At 27.9% G+C, this 11,134-nt stretch overlaps 1 protein-coding gene across 1 annotated transcript; it reads right to left on the bottom strand.

Moving 5' to 3' along the window:
* Positions 1 to 1,612: 1,612 nt before the first annotated feature.
* On the bottom strand, positions 1,613 to 2,457 carry LOC146883477 (B3 domain-containing protein At2g33720-like). Its single transcript, XM_085666101.1, has one exon. It carries the CDS (start codon positions 2,366 to 2,368, stop codon positions 1,775 to 1,777), a length of 594 nt encoding a protein of 197 aa, XP_085522227.1. The 5' UTR covers positions 2,369 to 2,457; the 3' UTR covers positions 1,613 to 1,774.
* Between the last annotated feature and the right edge of the window lie 8,677 nt (positions 2,458 to 11,134).

The following is an 11,134-nucleotide window of genomic DNA, read 5'->3' as shown; positions in this document are numbered from 1 at the left end:
TTGTTTTTGTTTGTGAATGATATTTTGTTTTTTGTTTATACCAAATTTCATTGAAAACACCCCCTAATTGCCACAAGAGTTTTGGCTCACAAATTTCTTGTATGGGTATCATATTTTTGTGTTTTCTGCAACCTATTTTTTATTTATTTAAAATTATATATAAATCCATATTGGTCACATATTAAAATTTTATTAAAAAAATGTGAATGGACCAACATTGTACTAACCTAAATGTTGGTAACCTAGAAGAAAGTTTATAACGCCTTTTAAAATATTCAACACCTTTTACATATTTTAAAAAGAGATTAATCCTATAAAATAAGGTTTTAAATTATACAAAAAGTTATTAACATAACACAACACATTTATAAGTTCAAATTCTTTGAGAAATAAGAAAAATTTTCAACCAAAAGGACATTGTTCATCATACCACTCAATCCCCCAACTACTAGGTTGTCTTAAACCTCAAAAATATAGAGTTGTCCTTTTAGACAATTCATGATTAAGTATAACTTTTCAATTTACATGGGATATATATGGGATTATGATTACATAAATTCGTGCATGCTAATGATTTGAGTAATGAAAGTGTTTGGTCATGATGAGTTGTTGTTTTATCCTTTACAAAATAGCTGCTGATTGTTTTTCTTCTGCAATACCTTGTTAATGACTAATGGGTTATGATCAAATCGTATACTAATATTGCATCAATAATTTTGTTTAAAAAATGAAAAGCAAATGGGAAAATCATCATAACTAATTTGAGTTGTAAAATGAAAATATAAGGGTGTAGATTTAGGTTAACTTTGATAGTTAAAATGTGCAGTTTTGAATTGTATCTTCTTCACCATCCCTTCAACTGGGGAAGAAGGAAAATTTTTCCTGCAAAAGTGCTATAGAACTCACTAACTGGGTAAAAGCATGAACTTTGGGAGGCTTCAAGGAAATAAAAGGGTGAAAAACTTAAAATTATTCCAAAATAACAAATTTTTTGCTTTATCCAAAAACATAGATGAACAAATTCTCCACTGCTTTAAAGTCCTATATTGTGTTTCAAAGTTAGGTCTCAAATGTATATATTTCATGCATGGATCGTTCACACTTGGAAAATACATGTTAATAGAACTATACAAGCTTCAAACGCTGATACAATTGTGCTTGAAAATGAGTTTATAACCAAGAATCACATTTGTTATTTTACATTATATGACATCTGAGACAAAAATGAACACTTTTTTAGTATTTAGTCTCAACCTTACATCATTTAAAATGATATAATTGATTCAATTTAGAAGCATGTTGCAGGCACATCGAATCTCAAATTGTAATACAACAACTTATCAATCGATCGATGAGGATTTGTAACTCAATCAAGAGTTTAACGAATATGATGGGTAATTTTGCATCAGTTATATGAATGATGAATGCAATTAAGGTTTCAATTTCAAGCAGCAAGTAGTGCAATCAGTCTAGAACATGGTACAATCGTATCTAACAACAGAAGTAGAAACTAGACAACATCGTGATAAACATTCATTATACATAGATTATGAATTAAGGTTTCAACCACACAAAGATCTCATGCTAGACCTAGATTTGTAAGAGATGGAAATTAGAAAAGATGTGGGAAACGAAAGGATGAAAATGAAAATAGAAACTGGATCATGATCTGGTATAAAATAGACTAAGTTTGAAGTAGAAGCTCTTACAACAACATTATTGTATGTTTACATAAGCATATATAGAGGTTATAGTTGTGATTTGGTGACTGAAATTAATTATCTGGCATGGCTCGTTTAAGAACACAGAAATTGAAAATGCAATTATATGGATCCCAATGAAATCCGATCTCATCACCTTTCTTTAGATCTCTTCTTCTGACGAAGTCTTGGTTCCACTTTCCGATAAGAACATAGCTCTTGGAGGAAGACCATCGCTTTAGAAGGAGCTGGTGCATGGATTTGGTGTCCATGTCCCAAACTCTAACTGGGGTACCTTCTTCAGTTTCTGCAGCTCTTGCATGATCTGCACCCAACATAGGCAAAATTTGTTTCTTCACCAAATCTGCAGCCAGCAAGAGTCTACTTAGGATTCCCAAATCACTATCAGTTAGAGTCTTCTTTATCTTCCAAGGGTCATCGTAAAGCTTCAATGTTGTTGAAACTCCCTTGTTCATCTCCTGATCTTGATCATTTTGTTGGTTGCTGCAGAATCTTCTCCTTGAAGTCCTAAAGTTAGAGGCTTCACAAATGGTCGATTTCCTCTTCTTTTGACACAGCTGATCCTTTTCATCTCCAGGGTTGCTCATGTTTTGGAAGAGATGAAGAAAATCGTCAACTTTGATGGGATTTTGGGACTGTAAACTCATAAGAAAGGTTGAAAAGGGTTTTGAATGTTTACACTACTACATCAGTTCCTATATCAGTGTTTTGGTATTTGTGAAATGGAAGTGGAGGCTCATTTTTCCTCTTCTTTCATCATATAAATGGATTTCTCATATTTGTCATAGCCAGTAGAAAGGCATTTCTCATTTTTCTTTTCAAAAGCATGAATGGGATAAGAATATCCATTGTCATACAGCTTATTATCAACATCCTTTTTATGAAATTATCTTTTTCTGGACAAACCAAACACTGAAAAATTCTCTTCGTTTCTTTTTTATTCATTAGTCTTTTACTTTATTTTAATAATAGGAATATTTTTTTTTTTTTAAATCAGATGAAACTTTATACATGATTTTTCATTTGTAAATATAGAGTGATTTGGCTTATAAAAAAACTGTAATTAAAAATTGGGATTAGAATCTAGGGCTGTTGAGAAGAAAGAGGAAAGAATGAATAGAAACTGTGGACCATGAGATAGAAACAATGGACCGCACTGGAAACAATGAGAACTTCAAATTTGATTTTCTCGCACTATTGCAATACAGAATCTAAATACTTTTTGTGTATGGTTCATCCATGTTCACACAAACAATTGAGTAATTCTATACATACAAAAATTCCGAAGACAAAAAGGCAAAATATTTTATTAATATATCTTCTCAAATATTTATTTCTCAATATATGACATGATTAATTTGTCCAAAACAATACTTATAATAAATCAATATATACACACATTTGTTGTACACACAGCATTTTGAATAAAAGAGATTAAATATGCTTTTCACCTTAAATTGTTGTAAAGAGTTATGTTTCATTCTTAAATCAAAATATAGACCTGTTTTATTCTTTATTTTATGAAAATCATGTAAATTATATATACCCTAACAGATTACGTTAAAGTGTACTTTTCATCCAGCAAACAAACTTTGAAAATGGATTATGACATACATGTGGTTGTGTGTATAAAATGAGAAATGAAATATGTTTTAATTATATCAAGCTTGAAATTATTTTAAATTATAGTTACAGAAATTAATATGTTTCATGAATAGCAGAATCAAGATATATTTTTGTTTTCCTTTTTCTGTGCAATAAGCCATGAATTAAGAATAAGATCCTAGACTTAACTTTGTTTAAGGTTTGTATTTGTTTGCTCTATAATGCTAGAGAGCATGTTATTCTCATTTCTTTTGAACCAATGGACATACCCATGGTTGTTTACAAGTTTTGGTATTCTTGTACCTTTGTTTTTTGTCGAAATACTATATATCTTTGCCGATTAAAAATAGATTCTAAATGTTCACCACATTTCGACCTGTTGAAAGAAAATTTAGCAGCACATAAACAAGATTGCCCAAGATAAAAAACATGGCAGAAGTTCAGGAACTTGTTGGCTATAAGGATAGTGTCATGCTGGAAATAATGAACCATTGAATCAATAACAAGAATCATAGAGAGATCACCAACCCAGAATGTAGATGAAACCAATTTGTAAAGAAATCCGTTGAAAATCTCGTATCAACTAGAGATAAGATAATTTCATAATATATAAATTGAATAAACTTTACTTTCTGCAATTTTATAGTGTTGAGTTAGACTTAAAAGTCTACTCACTGACGACTAACATGGTAAAACAACTCATTTAGTCTTATATTGTTTTTATCCAACAAAGTTTTAGCAACTGTGAAGAAGTACATGCCATGAAACCAATAATTTCTGTCGGACATTCATTTCCACCTCTTGTATTATTTCACCCACACCTACACACACATACATAAAAAGTTTTGGCCACTGTTCTTCTTTCCAAATTTCTCCACCAACTAAAATGCCAATTCCATTCCCAAAAAAGTTGATGAACCTTAACTTCAAGATTGAAACATGCAGTCCTATGTTGTTTCATAGGAATTAAAGGAAGTCTAAAACCCAGGCATGATATCAATGGATTGAAACGATGGCACAAACCTACAGTTTGATAGGAGAGTCCAAATGTAGTTGATTGACAGACAAAATAGTATTCTGAAAATGATAACCTAGAATTGATTTGTCGCAGGTGGGTTCGATCGGTGTTTAACCAGTTTTAAAATATTTTGTCTGTCATTAAATTGTTAAGAAAATTATGGAATGAGTATATAATTTGCATATTATGTTATATAGTAAGAGAAAATAGATTCTTTTTGCTGACCTTGTAAACACTCAGTTGCTGACACGAGTAATATGAAATAAGTGATATCTGGTTTGTTACCTTAACTGTTGCTGGAGGTGAATATATTGAACAAAATGTGATGTTAGGTTTGTAATACCTAGGTTAATGCAAGTAGTATTAAAACAAAGATAAAAAAACATTTCATTTTTGTTAAATGAATAGTGCCCTAAGAGAGAGTTGTTTTTCCTCCTTGGAAACGGGATGATATAAGTAAACAAAAGTTGGAGTAATGAATTAACGTAGAAAGCGAGCATTGAGGGTTGATTAACGAAAGCGACACTCGAGGGTTCATGCTTGAAATTGATGATGCATGGATATATATATATTATATACACTGCTATATAGTGATAATGGAAGAACAAGTGTTGTCTTGCATTGATTAAGTTAAGAAGGAATTTGAGTAGTGAAGGTTTGAAAAAGTGTATATGTTTGGGGTTCGAGAAGAGGTGACAGAAATTAAACCATGGCCATATATGGTATATATTTTGATTTGATATTGTAGATATATTTAGCAAGGTAAGTAAAAATGGAAAAGGTGTTGAAAAAAAAAGGTAAAAAGATGTTGTGGGTGTGGTGGAGAAGGTATGAAGGATCGCGTGGTTACAGTTTGTTTTGGAGGTGTTGCTTTCGAATATTTGAAGAAGAAAGGGAATTTATGCATAACAAGTAGATATTGATATTGCAATCTTTATCTCAACCACGTCTCGTTGCTTGTTATCTAAATCTAAAGTGGTGTGATGAGTGACGATGGGTTCATGCCGCCTTTCCTAGCTGGCAACTCCTCCATATTTCATTTCACCAACTATATACTTATATCATCTTAATGCCAAGCCTCAGAGAAAACAAAATTATCATAACAAATCAAAAATTTATACTATCACTCTTATTCTTTACTTTCTGACGTAATTTAATGTGAGTCATTGATTCTTTAAAAAAAAAAGATAATTGTACATTAATCAATGATTCACACTAAGTCATGTTAGAGAGTAAAAGATCTGAGTCAAAAGATGAAAGTTATAATATCATTGTCCATATGTTATTGTACTTTTTCAAAATAATCAATGTCTCTCACCAAGTCATTTAAAGGAATAAAAGATGAAAGTGAAAAAAATGAAAGTAATAGTATTATTGTCCATAACAATTCAAAAAGACTTTATAAGAGAATCTGACTCAGATTACAATTCCATGTAATAAATTTTCTTCATTTATATCAAACGTTAAAACATTTATTCTAAGCTTTTTATTCGGTTTATAAAACAAATATGTAACTTTTTAATGTTTTTTAATGATTCTTTTCAACAGTACTAGGGTGTATTTACAAAAAATCTCTTCATAAGTCTATATTTATAAAAATTAAAAATTTTCATTCATCACCTTTTTCACCTCCTAAAGTGTGGCATATCGTTCTAGGTTTATTCTATTTAGGTGTGTAAATATTATTGGTTAAGGTTTCTTTTACTTAAAAAAAATCTTTAAAATCTTTTATTAATCTTCAAAATTTTGTGTTTCATTTTAAGAAATTAAATTAGCTGTCATTAAACTTTGGGAGGCAAAAAAATGTGAGTTTCAATTTTTTATCACGTGTTTCTATTTTTTTGTTACCTTTATATTCTCAATATTAAATTTTGGAAGGTGAAATGTGAGTTTTAATTTTCCAAAAATATGACGTGTTCTCTATATTGCGGGACCCTTGGTTAAGATTTTTTTTTTAAATGAAAAAAAAAACTAAGTACTTTATATAAAACTCGAACATTTGTTTCATAGTGAGAAAGGGTAAGAAATTCAATTTGCTATCTTCGTTAAATTTTTATTTAAATATTCATAAAACTGAATTTTATCCTTTCCATGTCCCTTTCAAATATGTTTAGCTTACGTGGCTAAGCATCATTGATCAAGATATTATTTGAAAAACAAAACCTATAAAATACTTTATTTCTGTACAAATTTGAAAAATAAAAATTGTTTTCTCATTTTGAAAAGTGAGTTTCAATTTCTAATTATGTGTTTTTGTCTCATTATAGATAGATTCCAATAAATATAAACAAATAAAGACAAGAAATAATATTTCTATCAAAAGAAGATACTAATAAACAATATTTTTATAAGAAAAAAAGACACTAAAAATTTGATTTTATTATGAATATTTTTATAAGGAAAGAAAATACTGTAACATTTACTTTATTATTCATGTTTATAATATTGAAAAAATTAAAAAAATTATTTTTTAATCATAGAATATTATTAATTTTCTATTTTTTAATATTTATTTTAATGTCTCATATGTCATAAATAATTGTGTTATTTTTTTTATCTATTTATTTTATTTTTAAATTAAATTTCCATAAAAAGTTAAAATATATTTCAACTTAATTTACCTTTTTTATTCATATTTATTTTACTGTCACATGTTCTTAAAGAATTATTTTACTCTTTTATTCATTTGTTTTGTTTTTAGACTGATTTGCCCAAAATTAGAAATATACATTTCCAATTCTATCGTTTAATATCTAATGAACATTTATTTTAGTTCTTATAACTTGCTATTGATTTTTGAAATTTAAAATTTTATATCAATGTATGAAATGTCACGTCTAAAGTTTAAATTCTTTTATTAACCAATTTAATCTACGATATGCATCCTTAAAAATAATTACAAAAATTAGTAAGCCTCTAAAACAAATAAATAATTACCTTATCTTTAATGTGTGCACTTGACACATTTTAACAATCATCAAAAGTATCTTTCTAACATATTTTCAATGTATTCAAAATTAAAAAATAACTTAAATTTAAAAGTATTAATTACATTTTCTATACTATTTTTTTCAATTTTAAATTATCCTTTTATAATTTCTAGTTATTTGGTCACATTATAAAAATAAATTAGAAACTTTTAATGTCTGTTATTTTTTACTTTTTTACGTTAAAAAATGACCAACATTATATTAGGTGATGTTAATAGACATTGAAACTAAAAACTCTTCAAAAAAGAATTGGGTAGAATTTAATTTCTATTAGTACACTATAATAGACGTTAATTAACGTTAGATATGACCTATTCTAACATTTATTAGTTCTATTCCAAGAACATCATAAACTTTATTGCACACGTTATAACAAGTAATGAAAAACAAATTTCAAACTGTCCGATCGGACAATTCAAAATTTAATGCAAACAATTAGTTTTTATTCATTTGTGATAAATCTCAGATGAAAACTAAGGTTCGCTTAGTGTTCAACTAAAATTATAATAAATCTCAACATAAATGCACCTAAAAAGAATTTATAAATTCATTCAACACATCTAATAAATCTAAATTATATAAACATACAACATCTGACAAATTTAAAATTAATCATATAATTAATAAAAACTAAAAATACAATTTAATAATAAATACCTAATAAAGCATAATATAAACTATAATGTACCTACTAATTTAATAAGATAAAACTACGATAAAATTAAATATTCATATTAAAATTAATATAAAACTAGCATAAAAACTAAATATTTAATATTACAAACATTCTAAGAATTTAACAAAGCACAAAACCACTACATGCAATCAACAAGGGAGAAAGACCAACAACAAAGGGAGCCTCCCACAAAGACAATACAAGGGTAAAAAAACACATGCAATCAACAATAGAAATAAACAATGTCATCACATTCAATAAACAAGAGAGAAAGAACAATACAAAGTTAAAGGAAACTAACCCTAATGCGAAAATCAATATGTTAGAATGAATCTTTTAGAGAAAATGAGCACCACGAGCGTCAATGAGAGTAAAATGGAATGAAATAGGGTGCAATGGAGTTCAAAACCTCGTCACATTGATGCAATGGATTAATGCCACAGTGAAATAGTAGAAATGTGACTTTTCGTGCCTCTATTTTTTTTTATCCTATAATTCTAAATTGGCGTCAGGCCTCCTAGAACATATGTCACTAGTGAAAAAAGAGGAATCTATGACGACTTATTGTGACAGGTATAAGCCACCTATCATAATAATTTGACCGGTGGCATTCTTGTAATAAAAGTAAGAGTTATTATGACTGAAAAAAAGGGATCGATCATAATAAGTGAGAAGGAAAAATTTATTATGACTGAAAAAAAGGGATCGATCATAATAAGTGAGAAGGAAAAATTTATTATGACAGGTGCAGAGAACCTATCATAATAGATGGGCACGGAGACAAAATTGAAATTATGTTAAAAATATATTATGACACATCTAGAGAAACATGTCATAATATCTTCAAATCCCTAATTTTCCTAATTTTCCTTCCCTCTTTACTCTTTCTCTTTATCGTCTCCATACTTTCTCTAGAATTATATTTTCTTTCTTCGCCATTCTGTTCGCCGCTCCATTCGTCATGTCGTTCGTTATTCTGTTAGGAGTAGGTTTGACATCAATTTAGACGAAATATTTACAAAAAATGTCGCTGTACAATTTTAATGTGAAATTTTTCTACAAGCGACATGGAAATAATGAAGTTGAAAACCTTTTTGTGTTAGTGCAAGTGTCCCAAAAGTTAATATTTTATAGCATTAGACATTGTTAATTAGTTTTTGTTGTCTGTTGTGGCATGTTCATAGAGAGTTATTGTGCTCTTTTATCCATTTATTTTATTTTAAAAACTGATTTTTCATAAAAGTAAAAATATATTTCAACCTAATTTACTATTTTTTTCGTATTTATGTTGACGGTCACATGTTCTTATAAAGTTATTTTACCCTTTCTTTTATTCATTTTATTTGTTTTTAATCTGATTTGTCGTTAAAATAGAAATATATTTCAACTTTATTATTTAATATCTAATAAATTATTATTTTAGTTCTTAAAACTAGTATTAGTTTCCGAAATTCAAAATTTTCATATCAATCTCTAAACGGTGACTTATGTTTAAAGTTCAAATTCATCTGTTAATCAATTCAATCAATAATACGTGAAATTCAAAATTGGTTAATGTGTGCCCTTAGACACATTTCAACAATCATCAATCTTTTTTTCTAACATATTTTTAATATATTTATTATTAAAAAATAAATTATATTTAAAATATTAATTCGTATTTTTTATATTACTTTTTTCATTTTTAATTTTATCCTTTTATAATATATATATATATATATATATATTAATGTTTTTTATAAAAAAAAATTATACTGAGATATTTATTTTATTATCCATATTTATATTTTGACAAATATTCCAAAAATTAATATTTTACTCAATTGACACTTTTAATTTACTTTTTTATTTATAGTTATCTTGTTACCACATATTCATAGAAAATTATTTTATTATTTTATCCATTTGTTTTATTTTTAAACTAATTTGCTGTAAAAATGAAATTATATTTCAACTTAACGTTGTTTTGTTATGTGTCCAACAAATATTTGACATTCCCAAGGGTGTGTTCTTATGAGTGGAAAGATTTGAGGAAAACATAAATAATTGATTTGAATGGATTTGAGAGTCAAGTTATTATTGATTTTTGTAAGAGATTTGGAGTTGATAGTAAAGTAATTTGAGAATAAATTTTGTGACAATTTGTGCAAGATTTGAGTGATGTGATGAATAAAAAATAAAATTTAATTTATGAAAAGTTAGATTATTAAATTGCCCTTAGTGTTAAATATAGTATAAAATGATAATTAGATAAGTTGTAATTAATTTTAAATTTTTTTCTACATAAATTAAAATATTAAAGATATTTATTAATTGAAAAAAAAATACGTAGATACAAAATAACACCAACTTCCTGCCACAAAGTAAAAACAATCAAAAAATAAAAAATAAGAAGTTGTTGGAATCAGATACAAGCAATACGTATCTGGATACAAAATTGAAGTACTTAGAACTAGATACATCAACAATGGAATCGGGTAAGTGGAGAAAAAGGAAACAAGTTAGAATCAGATACAAGTAGAGTGTATCCATTCCATTACTTCTTCATATCTCCATGGAAATTCTGCAAAGTTTGGGTGTGGTATGGAAAATCAAACAGACCAACATAGAAGGGAATGGAAGTAGAGTAAATGAAACATCTTGTTCTTTATGCAGGCCTCGAGCCCATGAGTGCAGTTTCAACAGTGGAGATGTTATATTTTCCTATATAATAACAAGGGGTAGAGTGATAAATTGGCAAAATTATCTCACAAATCTCCTAAAAATAGCGAGATCGAAATTATAGTATAATCTCGTAAATCATCGCTTATCTTTCACTTTCTTTCACTGAAAATGAACAACATTGTCTTTGCTAAATCATCGTTCTCCATTCATTGGCTACAGGAAATTTGTCCATAAGAACACACCCTAAAGCCGTTAGGAAGATCTTATCTACCATTGACACAAGATATATGGACTTTAAGGCTTTCTTTAAACCTTTAAAAGAAAGTATGAGTTTTGAAAGTTTAAAAATGACATTCTCTATTTGAAGCACTAAATCAGTGATGACAACTTAATGTAGTTTCATGTCAGTCTGTTGGACTCTGCTAGGCTGGTTATTTGTTGACAATTCATATAATTACAC

Source organism: Vigna unguiculata, chromosome 9 (assembly GCF_037176805.1).
Source record: "Vigna unguiculata cultivar grain cowpea cultivar isolate G323 ecotype 2 chromosome 9, ASM3717680v1, whole genome shotgun sequence".
Lineage (NCBI taxonomy): Eukaryota > Viridiplantae > Streptophyta > Magnoliopsida > Fabales > Fabaceae > Vigna > Vigna unguiculata.
The sequence above is the reverse complement of the archived record's forward strand: the minus strand, read 5'-3'. Positions and strand labels throughout refer to the sequence as shown.